Consider the following 22,868-nt stretch of genomic DNA (forward strand, 5'->3'; position numbering starts at 1 on the left):
CGGAGCGAGGGGCACGGAGCGAGTTCTTGCTCCGTGCCCCTTAAAAGACTAGGCCTTGGTTCACTTTCTTTCTTTCTGACTTTGAGCGGTGTGCGTCGCGAGTTCTCCATCCGTCTGCATCATGCCGAAGCTTGTACAGAAACATTGGGTGCTTAGTATAAATGACAAGGTGTGGATTGTCCGTGCCATCGAGAGAGGGGCAAAAAAATCTGTGCTGGCACGTGAGAGAGACTTGCCACTAACTACTATGTGTGGCATTTGGAATGCCAGAGAAAAGCTACTCGGCATGTCGAGTACGAGGATCAACATTTCCGGATGTGGAGGAGGCGTTGGTGCGATGGCTGAAAACAGCACTGTCGAAAAACCTACCAGTTAGCGAACTTCTCCTCGTAGAGAAAGCCCTGGTTTTCGCCTCGCAGCTCAACCATGACAACTTCGTGTGCAGCAATGGCTGGCTAGCCAGATTCAAAGCAAGGCATGGAATAAGCACAAAGACTGTCGGTGGAGAAGGCTGACACTGAAGGTGCAGAAGATTGGAGGAATGGCCAGCTTGGACAAATTTTGGAAGACGTATTTAACCTCGATGAGTCCACGCTTTTTTTCAAGCTGCTGCCGAATAGAATGCTTGCGTTCAAGGAAGAACCGTGCACCGGCGGCAAGCATGCCAAGGACTGCATTTCAGTTGCAAATATGTCTGGAAGCGAGAAGTTACCACTTCTCGTCATTGGTAAGTCAGCCAAGCCAAGGTGCTTTAAAGGCGCCCCACTGCCATCAGGAGTCCTTTATAGGAATAACAGCAAGGCATGGATGACTGGGAAGTTTTTTGAAGAGTATGTGCGCTTCATTGACCGCCGTTTTGAGGCGAAAGGAAGAAATGCTGTTGTTATCCTTGACAACGCATCGGCGCACGTTGCGGTGGATGGCCTCAAGGCGCTGAAGCTGGTGTTTGTGCCACCAAACACCATAGCGATTGCCCAGCCCTTGCACCAGAGCATCGTTAGAGCTGTCAAGCAGCTCTACAGGAAGAATCTACTGTGCAGGATGCTGCTTGCACTGGAATGCGGCGAGGTGCAACCTGCTGGGTGCGATTCACCTGCTGGAAAACTCATGGCGGCAGGTCGAGTCTGCTACCGTGCAGAACTGTTATAAGCACGCAGGTTTTTGCGAAATGTGCGCAGGTGACGCAGATTACGCAAGCGATATCCCCGGCGTCCCAGACCAAGCATGTGAGAACCTGATGACCGAAGTACTCGAGAGGGAAGGTTCTTCAGAAGGCATTATCTTCTCTGAATTCAAGGATGTCGACAACGAAGTGGAAACTTCGCCAGACATGTCGGATGACGCCATTGTTGCCTCACTGGTGGCGGAAGAGGCTCCAACTGACAGTGACGACGACAACGACACAGAAAGTGTGGAAGACCCGGGCCCAACAGTGGCAGAAGTTGCGCGCGCTGTGAGCGTCATGCGGCTGTTTGCCGAAAAAAGGGGACTGGCTGATAAGCTGGCTCGCGGCCTGAATGAATTTGAAGCTGCTGTTGTTGCTGCTAGAGCACCGCGGCGTCAGACTAAGATTACTGACTTTTGCAGTGCAAAATAAAGGCTGCATTTTTTTTTCCAACCTACTGCCCATTTCCGCTTGTTTTTTGGCAGGTAAGTGGGTAATTTTACGCTACTCCTGTTGAGCCATAGTACCGCTTAGTACATACTTTTTCTGAGTTCCAGCCAACTACGGCTTAACGAGGTTTTACTGTGCACCGTCCCTGCATTTTTTGCATCAAAACTGCTAATGTGCAAGAGCGATCTCGGCGACGAGCACAGGCATAAGCTCATGACCCTTATATCGGTTCGTTTCCTGTGTCCGCTCCTCTGCAACTACGCATTCAATGTCACCAACAAGCATGACGCAGTTAAACATCAGTAGTACTTGCGAGCCGGCTAGTTGGCTATACGACTCTGACGACCTCTGGCGCTGCATGGTTATACACACACACAACACACACACACCTCTTTATTACCAAGGGAAACTGCACTCTGCTACTGGCCATTGTGCGACGTTAGAGCAGTTCCGCTCCTGCCATATGCACCTCCCCATAAGAGAATTAAACCAAGACACAAGAATTAAACACAAGAGAATTAAACCAAGACGTTCACATAGATGATGCATTCGCTACCAACTCCACAGTTGGTAGCGAGCAAGCGATTGAGCGATCTCAGCGACGAGCGGCAGCGACAGAGAGAAAAATTTCCAACTTGTTGGAACTGCGTCCCTCTCGCCGCTCCAGCCACCGCGGCAGCTCAAAACAAGGTTTCTCTGTCGCAGCGGCATAAATCGCGAGCGTTTTCGCTTGCATGTCAATAGCACACGCCACTCCGTTTCGGTTGTCTAATCCACAGCTCATTTCTTCGCAGCGTGCCAAGATGCTGTGCAGCAATAACGCCACTGCGGGTTAATCTTTTGCTAGCTCCTGAGGTAGCGGGGAGCGAACTTGGCAGAGTGCCCGTGATGGCTTGATTGCACAAGCCTGGTTCGATTTATCACGCCGCGCCGCTTGGGGCGGGCGTAGTCCACTGCCACAAAATCATTGCAAAGCGTGATAACTAAATGCTGTTTGAAGCGAAAAATGCTAAAAGCCAGTGTCATGATCGCAGCTGACCACGTGCTTTCGTTGATTCATATTTGCAAAGATAAACGACTCCCGCAAAAAAAAAAACTGCCGCTTCTTAACGTCCGCAGCCGCCATATCTTACGCTATGCCCCGTGTACAGCACAGCGATAAGAATGGAGACTCTCGCAAAAAAAAAAGAGAGAGAGAGAGAGAGAGATCTGCCGCTTCTTAACGTCTGCAGGCGCCATAGTCTCGTCAGCCGCCGCGCGCAGATGGTTCACAACACACGCTGGAGAAAACGTCCGACGTTCTGTCTGAAAACGGGCTGAGCTGGCTTGGCGCATGCGTAGCTCGTGCTACTGCGAACGAAGGCCGGGAAAGAGGAAGGAGAGAGTTGATAGTTTGCGCACATCTGTTCTGTGTCGTCTCCGATTGTGTCCCAGTTCCTACGTAAGCGCAACAATGCACAGGAAGGAGAGAGTTAGCTCGGCAAAAGAATGGGCATACCCTTGCGCTTCGCTGTCGCGTTTTTCCCCTCTCGTTCCCACCGGTTCTCTCTGGTTCATTCACGCACATGGCTTGCAAACGTCACGTGCTGGCGCGCGGGAAATGATAACTGCAGATGCGCGCGCCTTTAGGGAATGGGCGCGGCGCTGTCCTAGCCGAACTGTCCCCTCTCATTCCTTCCGCGTGTGGATTGAAAACGTCACGCAGCAAACGGCCGAGGGTGATGCAATCGTCTTTGGAGAATGCACACTTTCCAGTGCGTGGTGCGGAGTCCGATATATCGAACGACCGGTGAAATTGAGTTCGATACATGACGCAGCTTTCCTATAATTTGACATGGGATTATCAAGGCGATATTCCGTGAGTTCGAAATAACCAAAATTCAATATATCCGGGTTCGATATATCTGGGTTAGACTGTATATCACCAGGTATTTTCCTTTTTAAGGAATGGAGTACGTTTAACTGGCATGTGGAAGTTACAGCCATCACAATAAATACTTTTATTTTTGAGTAAAGCTCTTCTGACTCACAATTCACTATCCTTAAATACAAAATCATTTTGCGCAGTGATATCTGCATGCAGATCGTTACGTAACTGACAGCATGACTAGCAGGACGCATTTTTTGCGCATACCAATTTTTTTTACTGTGTGTTTGTGCTTTGTATGTGTCATTTCTATTTTTCATTTCATGCAGCGTCTGTCCGCACGCAGAGGCAGTGTTGCAGGAAGTACGTGGCAGGGAGCGCTGTGTTTTACCATCACAATTTAACCTGCTTCAAATTCTCGAACGATGAAAAAACACGGCACATATGGGCATTATCTGGCACCAGCTCTGACTTCCTTTTCCTGGCGACAATTCTAACTCTCAAAAACGCTAAGGAATGAACGCTGGATCGGGCACCTAACGGTGATAGAACAATTTTAGAAGCCTTACATTTGAGCAGGCGCGTGCTCTCACATCGCCACAGCAGACGACGCGCAAGCGCATTGCACAGCAGTAGCGGAGTACGACGCGTGTCTAAAATGGGCTCGTTGCAAAGTGCGAAAAGTGCTTCAGGGTTTCCTTTCAAAAACGTTTTGATCGTACTTGATAAAATGCGAATGTCGTCGAAAAATCGACGACTAAACAGCTGAAAATGCAGCCGAGGCTGGCGTATCCATGAGCGCCGACGCAATCTTGATCCTACTTTGGTGTCGCCGCATGGCGGCGAAATGCTGTACAGTAGCCGACGGGTAATTCGGACTCCAATAATTCGGACTTGTAGGATATTTCGGACTTCAGTGAGGCACCGTCAGTCACCCCATAGAAGCGCATACATATTCGCGACGGATATTTCGGACTTTAAAAGTCCGAAAGTTCGATTTTTCGGACTAATTTCAGTCCCCTGCAGGCCAAAATCTGCCATCTTATAGGCTTTTCGCCAGCGCAACAAGCGCCATCTTGGATTGAGGTGGATTGGCTCTGCAGTTGGATTGGCTTGACATGGTTTCGGTGCCCCATTTTTGCCAGGAGAGGCCCCTGCAATCTCTGCCACTTCGAGGTGGCAGTCGGATTGTCATCGCCGTCAACCTGCTTTTGTCGCCAACGCTGACGCGGGCAGCTATCTCTTTGTGCTTTGTCTCATACGTCCGCCGTGTTGTCACACGAGTTTCTCCGACCGCGTCAACCGAGTGGCGCGCCGTCAATCCTTTGGCCGTTTTGTGATTGCGTCCGGCGGTTCCACCGCTCTGAACGAAAAGTGCCTCATTTTTGCGTGTTTGACGAGCGGTGTGGTGCGCACTCGGGCTGTGGACATGGCCCCGCCGGTGCTGCCGGGTCCGTCAAAGAAGCGTGGGAGCTATTCTACCATGACCCTTGAGAAAAAGGCAGCGATCATAAAGCTAGTGCTGAGTGGGCGAACGCAAGCTGACGTGGCCAAGGAGTTCGCACTGTCGAAGCAAACTATTTCGGATTACGTGAAAAATAAGGAGAAGACTTGTACGCCAGGTTCTTCAACCTGAAGACGAATCGGACTCCGACGACGACTCGGGCGGCCTACCACAGCCATCGCTTGCACAAATTACGAACGCTGTGAACTTGCTGTCTAGCGCGTACAGCGAAACGACAATTTTGGCGCAAATACAAGCGCAAATCGTCGCCAGCAAAAGAAATTTGCCGCAAGGTATAATCGGCGACTTTTTTAAGCCGATTTCCTCTGAATAAAGTGATTTTTTGTGCTTCACGGATTTTTCGGACTGTTCGATTATTCGGACCATTTTTCGGGTCCCTTCAAGTCCGAAAAAACGGTCGGCGACTGTACTAGCACCGACAGCCGGCTTCCATTGTTCTCCACTCCTTTTCCCAGGCACAGAAAGTATAGAGGAGGCGCTGGCAAAAGCAACATTCGATCGTGCCGCTGCCGCCGCTAGTGAAGTGGCGCTGTCAGCGCCTGCGAGGTAGTCCTGAACGTTTGCTGCACGGCATAACGCACTTGTAGTGCAACGAAGCCTACCTCCTGCTATTAAAATGAGGTAGTGCTTGGCGTCGCGAAGTTCGTTATATCAGTTTCATGCCGAACCACGCTCGCTATGAGAAGTTAAAAATACATGTGTTTGACAAAAATATTTCGGAAGAGTTCGATATATTCAATAATTCGTTATATGCGTGTTCATTATATCGAGGTTTGACTGTATACACAAACAAATGTGGCACTTTTGACAGCAAATCCGACTCTTCCCTGTGCATCCTTCATGACGGCAGTGATGCGAGTTCAGTGTATTGACATGCTTCGGCCAGTGGTTGTAGCTGTCGTACCTAATCGTAGCTGTCAGTAGCAAATGCGGTCTAGCTTTCATTGCAACAGACTCTGGGTACTCACTACAGTGAAATCTCGTTACTACGAACACCACATTAACGAATTTTTAAGAATCCCCGGCAGATATTTGCTATGTTTTCAATGTAAAACTATTCCAGAATTAAGAATTTCAAAATACCGTATATTTCAAAATAATGAACATATTTTATTTCTTCTATAATTTTGGAACATCAGTATTACGAATTCGGCTAAAATTAACACCGCCGCAGATTGCAACTCTCGCGTGAAACAGAAACCGCCATTTCTGTGTGTATGGTCCGTGGGCTGTAGCTATCATCATCAGTACATCTAGTACCAGCTCCTAGCGCCATCATGACGCTATGGTTTATTATGCAGTAGCCAGCAGGCCTAGCTGCCTGCGTTTTTTTTCTTCCTGTGGTGTGTGCCAAACGCGGGTCGGTTGTTTGTGCGTATGGGACGGCATTTCTTTTTTTTTTTTTCGCTGCAGATTACCTTATTCCGAAGTTTGTGCGAGATTGGCGATGATATTAGCCAGCGAAGTGCCATGAAGATATGAACGCAGCTGTTTTCACTGCAAGAATTCGACGCAGGGAAAAAGCGATTCGGCCTCTACAGACAGCTAGCATTGCCCCATCGACTGCCGCGATCATTTTGAAAGACCGAGACAAGATTTTCAAAATTCAGGGAGCATTGAAGATAGGGTCATAGCGAACTCTGATGGTTTTCTTTTTTTTTGCACATGGCCAAAGTCCGTACTTTCATCGCTCTGTGCAATCACGCATGCAATGAGGTGTTCCGGAAAGTGGAAGGTGTATATGCTGTAGTGGAGTAATGTAGTGCGCGGTCGTGTTTGCTGCACGCGGCAGAAAATAATTGATTTCTTCAAATAAATCAGCTTTGGAGTTAGTGCAACATTTTCACTTGAGGCTTTGCTTGTCTATACACATGACTAATGCCAAGGTAAGTCATTTTCATACCTCTGTTTGACCACTGGCTTATAATAGCAAATTTTTCATTACAACAATATTTCAAAATAACGAATAATTATTTCCGGTCCCGCGGGATTCGTTATATCGAGATTTGACTGTATTTGGCCAACCGTGCTATTTTCGAGGTGTTCTGCTGCACGCGATTAGGATGTTCACTACGTAAGTTTGGAAGGCCGTCATGTCCAAAATACTTTTGTGTGCAAGCTTCTCAGCACTTGCGTCTCGCAGGTACTCTATTGAGCTGTTGTATAGCACAAAAGATAGAAAGTGAGAAATTACCCTCACCGGCCACTTCCTGGTTCTTGACCTAAGAGGGTACAGTGACATAAGGAAGTCAAGTTTGTTGATTTGTCGAGTTTGGCGCGTTTTGAAACATCCAAAACGGCGCTTTTATTGCCTTTTTTGCACAGCAGAGCACACAAAGTAAGAAAATAACAGTCCAAAATGGCAAGAACAAAAAGCAATTACTGTTAGCCCCGTAGAACGTAGCTGTGTCCATTTTTTGCTGCGCTTTTCAGCCAGGATTTCTTTTACTTTGCGTAAGACCAGTTGTTGAATAAAGTGGTTCAGGGCATGCATTTTGAAACGTTCAAAACGGCTTTTTGCAATGCCGTTTTGAACACCAGGCCACACAAACTTCGCGTCCACGGTGCCCGAAGGGGTTAAACTTCTTTATAACAAAAAGAAAGCATTTTTTTATTTATAAATTGCTCGCACGTGGCCGAATCCCGTGATTCGGAGATTGAACCGAGTTTTATGAGAAGTTGTGTGTAACTACAGGAGACTCTCATTCAGACTAACGTAGGTTCAAAAGCTGAACTGTCGTTTAACTGAACGGCAGTTGAAACTCTCTGTGTAACATAGGTATAACATGAGCATTGGCTGGGACCGCATCGACAGTCAGCCTTATATGCATTTCCAAAATAACTAGGTCGAATTATCTAGCATTAGTTGCAAGTCTGCAAGGCCATGCACAAAAAAAGAGTAGGCCACCAACCCTCTGCTGCAGCCGGCTGCCGCGCCGGACACAACGCTGTTTCGGCCTCACCCATTCTTCCATGGCTTTATCTGGTTCTATCTTCTCTCCCTGTTTTGGAGCATCGAAAGTAACGCGAAGGCATCCATGTGCCGGGCACCAGGCTGCCCAGACGCAGTTTTAATCATCTGTGGCAGAACTGACTCACATTCGAATTAATGGTTTTCTATGGAGCTTAAGCAGTGCAGTTCAAATTATCGAGTTTTGAATTAACACATGCCACTTGAAGAGGAGAGCTGCTAAGTGTGAGCTTGACAGACGTGCTAGTGAAAGCCTGCTGCGATTGGCACATCGCAAAATCGCCAAAATGAATTGACTAGGTGATTGTGGCTGACCATGTGCTCCCACTGATGATGGATGGACATTCAGGTTGGCAGGCATTTGTACAGTAAACGTTCATTCGAACTTCCCGGGACCGGGAAAAAGGTACTAATTATCCAAACTTGAGATAAATGAATGGCCTCGGCAAAAACTAACAAGAACCACTTGCATTATGGTAAATTTATATGCCGATTTTAGACGAGAACAGACAGGTTACTTTTCGTATTTCCATCACCGTTTGACTGCATGCACATGTGCACTGTCGGGAGCGTCAAATCTCAAAAATGGTAACAGCCTCCCCAACAATCATCACAGTGCGATGCAGCAAGACCTCTTCGCAAGCAGCCTGCGTGTGATGCTTCACTGCACAACGCGCTGATTTAGAAGAATAGATGGAAGTGCGAAAAACGCTTAATCTCACTAATGATCATCCGAAACGCAACGCAACTGCACTCGATAAGCTGTCACTACGCATGCCGTCCTGAACCTAAGCAGTCGACTTATTTTCAGAGAGAAGACTGTTCGTCACGCTTGCTGTTGCACGCACATCAAAGATGAAATTCCAAAACATGCAGTTCAGGTTCGAGGAGTGCAATTTTGACCACCGCTTACAGTGCCATCGTAACTGTGAGAGCCTTAGATGCCTGTTGGCTGGGAACACAGCAAGACTTATCTGTATTTCCGAATTATCAAACATTTAGGCACAAGTTTCGGAGGTCACCACTCTGTACTGGTCATGATGCAGGTTCCACTTGACCCATTCTCCCAAGGTTTTATCTCCTTTCCCTGTTTTGAATTTATGCAGCCATGTAGCCAAGGCACCTTATCAGGGGAGCGTTTCTTTGGCCATTGACCAAGACATCCAGGTGCGGCAGCGGATGGTGAAATCAAATGGCATTCGAATCAAAGGGTTTCTTTGTATACAGATTTCTACGGAGCTTGGTCAGACCAAGTAGTGCAGTTCGAATCATCCGAAAATTCCAATTATCAAGGTTGGAATTGACAAGTTTTCACTGCATATGAAATTTAAACGTTAAAAAAAAAAAAAAAATGATGATGAAACTTGTTTTTTTCGTGTAAAGAACACCCCGACAAATAGCAAACTTTCCTTGAAGAAAAAAAAAAAGTGGGTTCATAATGCAAGTTTCAGGATATACGTGGAAACAATGCCAGGGTAACAAAAAGTTGCAAGGAATAAAAAAGCAAATGCCGCTTACCTTCTTTAACAGCACAGACTGGCGGCTGGTCATCTTCTCGAGGTCCTTGGCATCATCATTGATGCGCTCTTGCCAGTCACGCTCCTGGCTCTTCCAGTGCTCAAGCTGCGACTGCAACTCTTTTTGCTCCTTGGTGTTTGCCTCCACTTGCTTTTCTAATGCTACAAGAACAGAAATTGAGCTTTTTTGCACACTCAGGACATACTGCACAGTGGATCTCAACCAGAGTAACTTCATTCTACTACACTATAAGGTAAAAAAAGTGGTCAGAAAAAAAAGCAGCGGCTGACCCTGGAAGCCATTAACATAACTCTACACCAATCATATCATAATCAATCATAATAAGCATAAACAATCGAAAAGACGAATTTCACTGAAATAAGCTCTTTATTGGGCTGACCTATGCCCGCAAAAGAACTTTGTAATTCGCGCCGGCGATAGCAGCAAGAGCGCTCGGCAATCGCCGAACTACGAATGCACGCTGCACTTGTCAGCACTCAATTTAAAGTGGGTGCAGAGACCGCTAGATAAGACACAAAATGTGACTAGCACAACCTGAAAAATTGTGGAAACAGACATGAGTCGTTGGAACCATTCGAGATACATCTCGGTGCATCTTGAAAATGACAAATCCGCATCCCAGCGACACTGAGCGTAAATAAACAAAGAATCACAATACCTTTCTGTGCGGTACATGCAAAGTGATAAGGCTGCATGCCGACAGCTTCCAGCAGAAACAAATAAAGATTACAAGGTTCGAGGCAATATGGACATACAGAAATGAAAAATGAAAAATTAGAGGGTCTCTTAGATGGCTCAGAGGAGAATGGTGAAAGCCTACCCCTCCATCATCATCTATCATTTGCCTCTCATCGTTTGCCTTTTATCAGCATTTGTTGCAGTGCTACATATAATTATAAGTGGTTTACAGGAAAGGAAAGGCACAGTATCTGTAACACTTTCTCTGGAAAAGTGCAAGTGTGAGTTTGGACAGTACACCATCGCTCCTGTTGCGTGGCATTCCTTGGCTGCGTTCAAGTGTGGCATTGCAGATGGCAGAAACGCTACACACGTACTAGTCTCGTGGAATCTCACGGAATATGACAAATCTTGCGCACAACTCTCGCACACGGGATTTTGTTCCATGAGTCTTCGCCTCAAAAATCAAAATGTTGTTGTAATAAAGAGCTAAGCGCTCATGATAAACATTGTTATACAAGAAAAAAAATAATTTATTAGCTATGATCAAAAGGTGGCAGTCATTTTTGCACATAGCACTTTGCACATGGTAATTCAGGTATCTTTGTCAATGTACACAATGCACAAAGCAACACACATTTTGTTATATTTTTCCTGCATCATTCGTTTAAACAAAAGCAAAATGCATGTGCCTCAACAGAAATGTGCAAAAAACCCTTTCTTCCAAAAAAAGAAAAAAAGAAAAGGAGAAACCACCTTTTTGGATGCTGTGGGTTTTGTAGAGGGAAAATTAACAATCTTGGTGGTGCATCAAATGCTGGTTCAGAACAGGCTTACAATTCATAATGGGGAAACACTGCCTATGGAAGAAGTGCCAAGCAGCTCATAAAAACTAGATGTGCAATCAGTATAGCAGTTCAGCTGCACGAAAAGAGCTGACCAGGAAATGAGCACTTTGGCCCAACCTTTTCTAATCGTCCTCCCTTATCAATTTCAGCTCCCGCTCTCCGTTGACAACATATTCCGTCTTGAAAGCCAGACATACCTGAGTGCCGCCTTCGAAGGCTGCAATTTATGTCTTCACGCCACTGATTCCTCTTTGGCGCGGTGCCGGAAAGGCAAACTTATACAGTCGAACCCGGATATATCGAAAGTCGTCCATTCTTATCGCTGTGCTATACACGCGGCATAGCGTAAGATATGGCGGCTGCGGACGTTAAGAAGCGGCAGTTTTTTTTTGGCGGGAGTCGTTTATCCTTGCATGTATGAATCAACGAAAGCACGCGGTCAGCTGCAATCATGACACTGGCTTTTAGCATTTTTCGCTTCAAACAGCATTTAGCTATCACGCTTTGCAATGATTTTGTGATAGTGGACTACGCCTGCCCCAAGCGCGGCGGGATAAATAGAACCAGGCCTGTGCAATCAAGCCATCACGGGCAGTCTGCCAAGTTCGCTTCCCTTTGCTGCAGGAGCTATCAAAAGATAAACACCAGCGCAGCATCTTGGTACGCTGCCAAGAAATTAGCTGTGGATGAGAGACCAAAACGGAGTGCGACATGCAAGCGAAAACGCTGGCGATTTCTGCCACGGCGACACAAAAACCTTGTTTTGAGCTGCCGCGGTGGCTCGAACGACAGAGGGACGCAGTTCCAACAAGTTGGAAATTTTTTGGCCTGTCGCTGAGATCGCTTAATCGCTTGCATGAGAGCAAGCTGGCCTTAACGCTTTTTTTTTTTTTTTTTTTCCCAAAATTCTCGAGTGCAAAAGTGGAGGGTGGGTTCATTATGCGAGTGAGTTGATTACGCGACAAATACGGTATCGTTTTTTCGCATCGTAAGTGCCGTCCCAAGCCGATCTGTAATCGAATTATCGATATATCGAACTAATTCGCGATCTCCTTCGAGTTCGATATATCCGGGTTCGACTGTACCACATGGTATGGGCTTGACAGAAAAAAAGCGGTATTGACGCAATAAATCTGCCAACATGGGAAGGCTAAGAGGCAGCCCTGTCCAGCTCCGACCTCGAGGAAAAACGAGGCCTCATCGAAAGAGCACGTACAGTAGCTTACACCCGATGTGTCCTGCCACGACCGCTAGATGGAAGTGCACTGGGTGCGGCCTGTTGCGTCGCGCCGCCGTCAATGGGCAAGCGCGTCCTTGGGGAGTTTACAGTTGCGCCCACTACTTCTGCTGAGGGCGCCACTGTTCGGGGACATGTCGCCGCCGGGGTTGCCGGCTCTGAGCGCTCGGTTTGCTTCCTTTCTGGACACGTTTGCCTCGTGTCTGCGTGGTAAACGAAAACTTTCTTGTGTGCGCGTGTGCATCATGTTAACGTTGAGACGGGATGCGTTTGTTTTTTAAGGCGAAAGCCGTTCTAGGCTCATGGAGCGAAAATCTTTGCGCATAAGCTCTGGCTGTAATCTGTGCATCGCATCTGTGCACTGGTGTGTCAGTTGCAAAAGCGGACGTGCAAGGAGGGAGATTAAGAATGAAAATGATTGATTGTGGTAGGTAATCAATAAAAGTTATAAATAGACATTGATAGAGATAATGACTAATGCTAATGGCTAATAATGGTTAATAGTGACTAAAATGATTTGTAATGACCAGTATATCAAACTATGACATATAATGACCGCAATTGATTAGAAATCAGCACAAGTGCTTAGCGATGTGTGGCAATGACTATAATAGCTAGGCATGACTCATCATTACTGCTAATGACTACAAAATGACCAATATGTGAAAAGATGACATGTAGTGACCACTGCTGATTCTAAATGAGTAACCTGCTTAGTTATGAGTGGTAAGGGCTACAATGACTACGCAGGCAGACTCATCATGACTGCGAAACGACCAATATATCAAACGACGACTTGAAATGACGAACTGTGGCAAACGATGAGAGACAAATGATAGGACAAGGGTAGGCGTTCGCCGTCCTCCGCTTAAGAGACATCTAAGAGGCCCTAAAATTTTATCTGCTGAGCTCGCTTCAGACAAAGGCAGTAGCGAGGAGTGGAAATGCACTCGCTTCCTCTGAAATGAAAGCGGCGATGAGGTTAAAAAGTCCAGATGCTGAAGAATAATCCCCTATCAGCTGCCATTGAATTTGCTACAAGGGACACCAGATTGGACTTGTTGGTGATTAATTAGTAGGGTAACAGTGCAAACAACATGACGGGAACACAGGAGAAGAGGACGGCACAACCGCGCTAGTTGTGTCGTCCTCTTTTCCTGTGTTCCAGTCACGTTGTTTAACCTATTTAGTTACCAGGGAGCTGGCCAGCTGGCCAGTGAACTAGGATTTTAAACGATGTGTTGTGAAGCAGATGAACACGATGAGGTAGCACTAGAAGCTTTTCTCGCAGGTTATGTTGCGAGGACATATCAGAAAACGGTACGAAGCGTTCTTTTTTTATATAAGCATACAATTTGTTCTAAATTTTGCCGCGCTAGTCTGAGTGGCCTTGCAAGCAAAGGAGCCTGTGCATACAACATTTGTTTATACTCTTGAGACTGTTTGAGTCGATGCGATAAACTGAAAAGATGTTCCACAGAGAATCCAGCGCCCGCTCAGTCGGAGGAAAGTTGGAAAAAATACCTCTCTGGCAAAAGGCATTTTAGTTGCTGATATGGCCAGACACCTTTGGCGCAATGAGAACACATGACATGTTCAATGTGGTAGGAGCTAGCAAACGAGAGAGAGTCAATAAGATATATAAGGATAAAATGACAATTGAAAGTGGGGCCCTTAGGTCCCAAGTCAGGCACATTATACTCCTATAGGAGACATTCGTACGGCTTCGGTAAAGAGGGGCTTTATATACCTATTCATCGTTTACAGCGAGTAGTTCAACTCTTCCCTAACAGGTGGCGCCACTAGGATGGCCGTCATTGCTGGCCTTCGGAACGCATCGGCGCGCAGTGCTAACTGCTGCTGTGTATCTTGTGTAAGAATACCAGCTGACTTTTAAACAGCACTGCTTTGATGCAGGTGTCATCTGTCTTATCGAAGTATTCTGCGATAGCATATACAAGTACAAACTAATAAAAAGTTACACTGCAGCAATGCAGGGCAATTTAGATACATTCCTCTCACTCGCCAATCTCCATAAGCAAGAATACATATACCCTCATCGCCATCAACTACCATGGAAAGTTCCCGTCACGCGCACAGGTTATGGCCGCCAACGCGTTGAATACACACTCCCCCACACACTCAATGACTTTGCGAAGCAAGACATATTCACTACAAAACTTAACAAAAGGGACATTGAGCAGTTATTTATAAAATAGCATTAGTGTAACTAGATGTTTCTTTTTACTTTTGTTTTGTACAGTTCCTAGCACACTGAACAAAAATCTGAAATGTTACAGTGCTGTCATTGTTGTCAGGGTGGTTGGAGCTTTGTCAAGCTGCTATTGTGCAGCTTTTTCTCCCACCCCCTTTTTTCACCATGTATTTTTTGTTTCGGTGAAAATAAAAATTGATTGATTGATTGATTGATTGATTGAAGTAGAGCTAATGACCCTGTTGTTTATTGGCGGAAGAACAGAAGACGCTTTCTACATAAGGTGCACATCATGGCCTAGGCAACCGTTTTTCTGGGAGATGTATCACGAGTTCATGTTTCTTTCTGGGACAAGAAAGCGCCTGTGAATTGAAGAGAATGGCTATACCTCACGCCCCAGCTCGTTTTAGCACCGGCAGTAGCCATGGCAATGCGAGAACGACCCTGACGTTTTCTCAGCTTTGGATATTGAGTCTTTGCACTGCTGCAGAGTTTTTTTCGCAGGGAGTTAAGAGGTACCTTGACGTTGCTATTAATGTCTATGCAGTTATACGAATTGATTGTGCAGAGAAGGAAAGTTAGTGTCGGCATGTAAGTGAATCTGTTTACTTTAATTAGGTACTATTCCCTAGGATATGCGGGATTGAATCTCGGCCTCGGCGGCTGCTTTTCGCTGGTGCCAAAAACCCAGGCGTCCGTGTTTTGTGCGATATCAGTGCACATTAAAGAACCCCAAGGGGATGGGAATTTCCGCAGTCCTCCACTCATAGCCTGAGTCGTTTTGGGACGTAACACCGCACAAACAAACTTTAATTAGACAAGTACTGCTGAAATACATGTAATAACTGCTGCTTTCATGAAACTAATGCACGGGCCAATGATGAAATTTACCATGATAAGATTTTTTTATATCCCCGCTTGCTTGTCTGCGTACTGTGCGTTCTGAATTCCGGTGCAGTTTCCATAGTTTCCAGTAACCTTCGCCCGAGCGCAGGTGAACGCCGCTGAGCGCCTGATGCGGCCTTCAAGCAGCGTAATAGTCTTTTGAAGCCAGGGCGTTTACAGGAGATAAAATTATATCTTATCAATTGTCGGGGATTACACGCGCGTCCATATTGAGCAGTAAGTATTGTGCACAATGTTAAATGAACATTCATAATGCGTCTCAGCCAGCATAGTCTGAGCATGCGTTCGCCCTTTGCGCAAGAAAATTTAAAAAAAAATAAGTTTGAGGGAATAATCAGTTTGTAATCTATTCAGCTTTACAGAAAGTCACGTTTTCCACAAAGAGCACTAGAGAGGGAATTGATAAAAAAAAGCAAACCAAAAAAAAAAAGAGTCGACGGCTGATGGGTTTGTCGAAACGTTCTAGCCAATGCAGACATTTAGGAGGACGCAATAAATGAACTACGTGGTTAAATTAAACATTTTTTTTAGCACCTACACATACTATAGGCATTCACATGAAGTTTATTGCCTGTCTACAAGCTCATTGTCCTCAGCGATAGCGGGTACGCCGCACCGTGCAGCCGAGTACTAGCGCGCCGAAAGCCGTCAAACCAGAAGGCCTGAAGGCCAGCGATGGCGGAAGGGTCACATGATCAAATATGGCAGCGCCCATGCGCTCGCGCTGTAAAGGGTCTATATGTTGGGTGCTATTTCACATAATGCGGTGGCTTAAGGCTGTATTCTAATGACATGCGACAGAGGCAGTAATTAAGGGATACGGTGAATAATTATGTAGCAAAGTGTGGATACGCTAACGAGGCTCCGCAAGGAGACTTAAGAACCTCAAGTTTTGTTTATCAGTACCAAGTTGTTGCTTAATTTATGCAATATTTGGTAATGGTTTTGAGGCAACATATCAGTCGTGCAAGAGCCTTTTGCAGGAAATACGAGTTAACTGGACCAGTTACAGGTTAATGAAAACCAAGGACAATGGAGGCTTCATGTACCCCGCAAAGGAAGAAATCAAGCTTTGTCAGCTTACGAGCACCTTCATTAACAGAATAATAAAGCCTGAAGAGGTCTGGTGAAGTAGCATGCAAGCTGTGTAAACTTTTGATTTCAGCATTGTTTTCTCACTGTACACAGTGCCTGCAGCTAATCTATGAAAACAATGATCGTGCTCATGCTGAGGAGCTATATGCAAGATATTGTTAAGTTGCGGCACCCACTGACAGCGAGCTGGGCTGGAAATGTCAACTCAACAGCGGAGCGACATTTATGGCTATGGCATAAACCTCTCTCATGAAAGGTTTTCCATCTGCGATTGGTAATTTTCTTCCTTTTTTTTGTGTGGCCATTAAATAGGCGTACTCGGCTGCTCGCTGAATCTCGGCTGCAGTTGCGCTCTGAAGCGTGAACATTGTTGTGATCAAAGCTAAGAGTTTCACAACAGGAACACTCGATGCGCGTTCTTCCATTGAAAATTGCAAACCAGCAAAATTGTATGGATTTGCGAGCAGCCAATCAAAATAGTAATAAAAACTGTTGGTGCATATTCATAGCACCTTGAGGCAGACCGGCTCTATGAAGTGCGCTTAGTTCGGTCATGCAAAATGCGGGAAGCCATGACGGATAGCCTTCTGGCATAAAAAGTTTAAGGTCTCCAACTGAGTCGAAGATCCCAGGTTATCATGTAGATTTAACCTAATAAACATCTTCAAATTTCCAACGTAACATTTGTCAGAATGAGATAGAAAGGTTGGTTACAAGTCGCATTTTCACAGAGAATGCTCACAGTAGGATAATATATTTTTATTGGATAGCGCTGTCAGCTTAGAACAGGTTGACATCAATTTGTGTATAAAAGCTGTGTGCAGGAATGAGTAAATGGTATGAAAATGACACACGGAATTCGCGCCATTGTTAAGTGGGTATGCATTAGGCTACCATGGCAGCTGAACAGCTTCGAATTGTTCACAGCCGGGTGACATTTTCGTGTGATAAACAACTTGATCCGAATGCAACATCACGGTAATGCGAGCTCTCCAATCGAGTGGCCTTGACCCACCGTCACATTAAGTTTTTCGGGGTACACTCCAGTATACAACGTTGCCGAGCAAGCGCTAAGTGCTGACATGGTCACACTAGACATGACAGTATATACTAATTCGTGTTGCCAAATTGTTTGAAGCGGAACTCTTATATCCTTAAAATAAAAGGCTTCTACCACGCCGACGCCTCCCCGAAAGCGCAGCCAAGCGCAGCTCTCCGCGCGTGGCTGTCCCCGAACGGTGGCGCCGCGGTGGTGGCGACGGGAAGTAGGCGCCTCCCGCCGGTTTCGGGCGACGTAGCAGGCCGCACCTAGTGTGCTTCCATCGAGCGGCCGTGGTCCTGCACTAGAGACAGCCGTATCGAAATCCTGCACTTCCTTGCTCTTTCTTCCTTTCCCAGGCCCAAGAGTGTTCATCTTCACATGCACTGTTTCATTTGACCTATAATAATGCATAATTCCCTGCTAACAATGAATAGTGGCATACCAAGAGAACGGCCACATGGCGGCATTTCAAAAAAGAATTTGCCAGGGACAAAAAATAAGCTCTTCACATGCAACCATTTAAGAAGTATTGCATAAGTAATATGCTTGATGGAAATGAGTATGACATACTGTGGGAGGCAGTGACAAGAGTCATTTTCTGATGATGCTGTTTAAAGCTCTCAGTGAGAACATAGCTCCGGTTATGCAGGGACACTGCACAGCTGATGTTGTGAATCAAGGTAAACCTTTATTACATGGAGTTAACAATACACACGCTTCAATGGAGGCAACGTTGAACTGAAACTTCGTAATTAGGTTTGGTTTGGTGTGTGGTGTTTAACGTCCGAAAGCGACTCAGGCTATGAGACACACTGTAGTGGAGGGCTCCGGCATTTTTGATCACCTGGGGTTCTTTAATCCTTTGAGGGTTTTTGCTGTAAATGCACGGCGGCGGTTTTCCTTCCCGCAAGGTTTTTGCCGTACCGGTACGGTTTTAATCCTCCGTTTGAAATTTCGCCCCCTAATGACGATGCATGCTCACTGGGAAGTGCTGCCACCTCCTAGGACAAGAAGCGCTTGAAATTTATGGCGCTGCCTTTTTGCGAAGATAAACAGAAGTGATCCCTAGCTGCAGCCTGGTCTGCAGCAACGCTGCTCGCGATTTCGGTTTCGCGAGGTGACGTGATCGCAATGGAGGCGGGAAACTTGATTTCTATCTTTATGGGCACTTCCGTGCAGTGCACGGGGATAAACAGAACTGATTCCTAGCTGCAGCTTGTGGCCTCGTCTGCGGCAAGGCCCTTGCATGGTTTCGGCTATCCCCCTGTGATCTGCGCAAGACTTGATTTTTATCTTTATGGCCACTCCGGGTGAAAGGGCCACAGAAACCAATTTCCATCTTTATTGGGGCTGCTGTTAGCTTGCTTATCATCCAGGCTCACAAGGTATTCCTGCCCTCCTTGCGGTTTCCTGAGGCTCCCGAGTTTGCATTCTGGACCAACCTTGACTCCAAAATACGGTTCCTAATATTTTTCTACAACTTTTTCTTGAATTTACTCATATTGAACTTTCAAAACCCGCAATAAAGTAATTTGACCATCTGGGGAAATTTTTTAAAAACAATTCGACCCTCAAAGGGCTAACGTGCACTGACATCGCACAGTACAGAACTTTGCAATTTGAGGATTTCATTAATGGAGGTTTGTTACATCCACGTTCAACTGTAACAACTGTTAACATAAATTGTGTGAACAAAATAGGCCAGTCGAGAGTCTATGGCAGTAGTTTCCTTAGGGCACATCCTCTACTCGACAGTTACTGCAAAGAAATGCATAAAACATGGAGTCTTTTTTTTTTTTTTTTTCTGGCGAAAATTATTTACAGGACTGCTGCTCGAAACAGTAGTAGCCAAATATGGGTAGCATCAAACATAGCACTAATATAGACACCATAAAAATGATCAAGTACATTAGCTCACCTTTTAAATTGGTGTTTACATCGCTGATTCGTGCATTCACCAGCGCTAGCTCAACCTGGCTGTTTTCTAGTTTGCGGCGTCGGTCTTCAACTGAAATTTCCTGCAGGGCCTTTGATAAAAAGAAAAGCATAGTTTATATAGTTTATATACTTTTAAGTGCATTGAAAGATAACCGCCGCTGAAACTCACCGCTTCCAGTTCTTCTTTTCTCCTGTACAGGTTGTTGTTGAGTAAGTTCTCCAGCTTGTTCTTCTCTGCTTCAAGCTACAAACGACAAGAAATTACAAAGATAGAGACACTAAAAGTAGGCACTTGACAGTGCCAGCCTGAATAGGCCTCTCCCTATTTGCAGGGCATGCTGAAAGTAAAAGGATCCTTTTTGGCCTGTCCAATAATGTGCACGATCTGCCTGAAATTGTGCATTACCAATATTTACTAGGCATGTGCAATTAATTAACAGAAGGAGTGCGCAAATATTGAAATTTTCTAATATGAATTGAACACGAATATGGACAAAAAATAACTTCGAATATTGGATATCTGATCATTGAAAGAAAAAAAAAAAAAGAATGAGAAACTTAAAAACGACAAACATTGTTCATCTTGTTCATTTCGAAATTCACAGGAAATTTGCAAATAAAATTAAAACGAGAGAAGTGTATACCCTACTGAAAAATCCAGTATACCGGTTTACTGCACAAGGGCCGGCATATCACTGCTCAATACAGAACGTTAATTCAGCCTTCAAGGTACCAGGGAAAATTTTCAAATTAACTGAAAGCTAAGTATCTGACGAACATTTGAGACACAAACATTTTGTCCTTTTGAGGATGCTTCACTGCACAGTTCATGCAGTCAAGCACTGCAGTGAAACTGCAGTCAATTCTAAAACTTTTCGTGTCTTCGGCAATTTTCTAATACAGTAAAACCTCATTACAAGAGACACTCAAGGGACCCGAAAAAGATCTCTTGCAAGCAAGGTCTCTTGTAACTAAAAATTCTAAAACCACTGTGTTGATCAGTTTATTGCACATCAGCATATAAATGCATTCACGTGCATTAACAGGGAATTGTTCAGGAAGGCTTAAAGAAGTTATTAATGCTAGTATGTTTTTTTGTCAGTACAGAGTGTATTCCTTCCCAAATTTTGGTAGTAAAGCACTTCACTTTTCAGGCCTTCCTGTTGCTCTAATACCTTTGAAGCACTCTTACATGCTTGTCACCCTCACATGCTGACACTTTTCCTCTGAAATGTCCTCGTAGTCATCCTCTATGGCACATGTGCCATTTACTTGCACGAGAATTGCACAGACTGTAAGCTCTTCAGAAGCACACAAGATCCGCATCTGCAGATACATATTCCTCAATACATTCTGGTACCTCAGCAGTCTCTTGGATTCTCGCCCAAGGTTCATCTTCAAAGAAGCTTTCCAGAGTATCCATATAATTTTCGACCAAACTTGATAAAACTAGGTAGTCTGATTCAGTTTCTTAAGCTGATTTCAAATCTGTACTTATTTTTCCAGTTGGCCAATTAGTTCAAAAAATAGATGAAATTATTTGTTCACAATTTGCAGAAACAATGAAAAAGTAACCACACTAAAAAAAATTCATATTGATATTCTGCTAGGTACTAGAAAGCATAATGTATACAATGTTAGAGCCCTTTTTTAATAAAACGAATATTAGCGATAATATAACATTTCAATGTCCACCATTCAAATGTGGGTGCCCTACTGTCTGACCTAGAGCAAAATTTAAAAATTTTTAGAACGTAAATTGCAAAATCTGTACCTAACATTGTGTGCTTTGCACTTTTAGCTACATGCCACAACAAAAATTATGGTTCTACCTCCATTGAAGGCAGAGATATCGCTTCTGCAAATAAGCAAGAAGTTCAGAATCGGTGTTTTAAGAAAACGAGAAAAAAAGAGATTGGCTCTTATTTAATCAAAAATGCCAAGAAAATATTGCAATATTTTGCAATGTAAGTAACTAGAAGGCACCAGGAATGTAGTCAGACTGACTATTGCCACCGAAATGGCGTTTTTTGAAAGCGTGCTGCATGTCCGCAGCGGTCTTGCACTTGTTTGCAGACGCCACTGCTCGGCGGTGGTCTTTCTCTGCCATGCGCTTCATGCTTGGTGCCCCAGGGTTGAGGTGCAGCTCTTTCAATATTGCTGCAGAGGAGTTTTCGCAACCAGCTTTATATCTCATAACAGTGCCGTTTGTCGATTCCCGGTGACTTGCATCGCGCGCACAGCAAGGACGTTCACAACGAACGGGTTGCACTTGTCTTTTCCGTTCACACGGGGCGAGCTCCATGTCGACGCAACATCACCGCAGCACGCGCACTCGATAATAATCTTTATGGCGAGGCCATATTCACGTTTACCTTTCCCTACCGTGACGCTACCGCCGCACACCTTGCACTTCACAAACGACATCAACACGTTCATTGAGTCCAAATTGACGACAACGAAGCCCGTCTCGATGTCCGATGGCGCGGCTGCAACATCGTCAGCGCGAGTGAAAAAATCCATCTTTCGCTTGGTGGCCGGTGTTGAAGAAAGAACTTGTAGCTTTTCTTGGGCTTCCATTTCTCTCTGCAACCAACTCCGTACGCTGCAATATTTCGGTGTCGCGCCGAATGCGGCTGCTGTCCGGAACGCATTCACTCGTCGGCGATCCGGTTAGGCCTAAGTCCACTTCTGTACTATCTGCGGCTTCGGCATCACTTGCTGTTGGCGGCGGACTATTCTCGACGCCGGCCGAAGGAACTGAGCGCTTCTTGAAGTTGTAGGCCGATCATTTCTTCTTTTTGCCAAACTTGTGACTCGTGGCAAACTTCGGCGTTGCTTCCGACATCGTGCCACACTCGTCACAACCCTACGACTGAACAAGGAGAGACGAGTCGCCTGCGGAGGAGCAGATGACGGGAACTTTCAGCGGCCAATCACAGCGCGCTTTTCAATCACGTGTGCTAGCTCGACGAATAGAACCACGCGTTTGAACTTTTTTTATGCTCGGATTTAAACGTCACCAGTAAGCCGGCGGAGGCACTTGTGGCGGGAAATGGAAAAAGAAAAGCCGCTCTTTCCAACGAGACCAAGATGGCTGCGATCGCGCGTGTAGAAAACGACCTACGCGCCTCGCAGATTTCAGCTGACAGTGATGCTATAAATTGATTCTGTGGCCCAAATAGTGCACTGCGAGATATAAAACCTGGCGAATTAAAGGAATAATAGCTACAGATTCTGAAAATGCCACTTTCAAAAAATCAATTTTTTTCGTCTCAAAGAGCCGTGTCCCCCCTTAAAGCCTGCTTGTATGAAATGGTTTTTCACAGCTTCACGTCTCAAGCCATTCCAGACACCTCAAATCACCTGAACAGCAAACTTCACATCAATTA

At 45.4% G+C, this 22,868-nt stretch overlaps 1 protein-coding gene across 1 annotated transcript in view; it reads right to left on the reverse strand.

The window, feature by feature from the left end:
- Positions 1 to 22,868, reverse strand: part of SMC3 (structural maintenance of chromosomes 3) — a 295,374-nt gene that overhangs the window by 60,477 nt on the left and 212,029 nt on the right. The window contains exons 22-24 of the mRNA XM_084591644.1: positions 19,646 to 19,720; positions 19,457 to 19,565; positions 9,497 to 9,657 (exon numbers count right to left, since the gene is read on the reverse strand). Of these exons, the coding sequence (XP_084447770.1) occupies positions 9,497 to 9,657; positions 19,457 to 19,565; positions 19,646 to 19,720 (345 nt within the window). The remainder of the gene's footprint in view (positions 1 to 9,496; positions 9,658 to 19,456; positions 19,566 to 19,645; positions 19,721 to 22,868) is intronic.

This window comes from Amblyomma maculatum, chromosome 1, assembly GCF_055883805.1.
Source record: "Amblyomma maculatum isolate TAMU_Amacu chromosome 1, ASM5588380v1, whole genome shotgun sequence".
NCBI classification, from domain to species: domain Eukaryota; kingdom Metazoa; phylum Arthropoda; class Arachnida; order Ixodida; family Ixodidae; genus Amblyomma; species Amblyomma maculatum.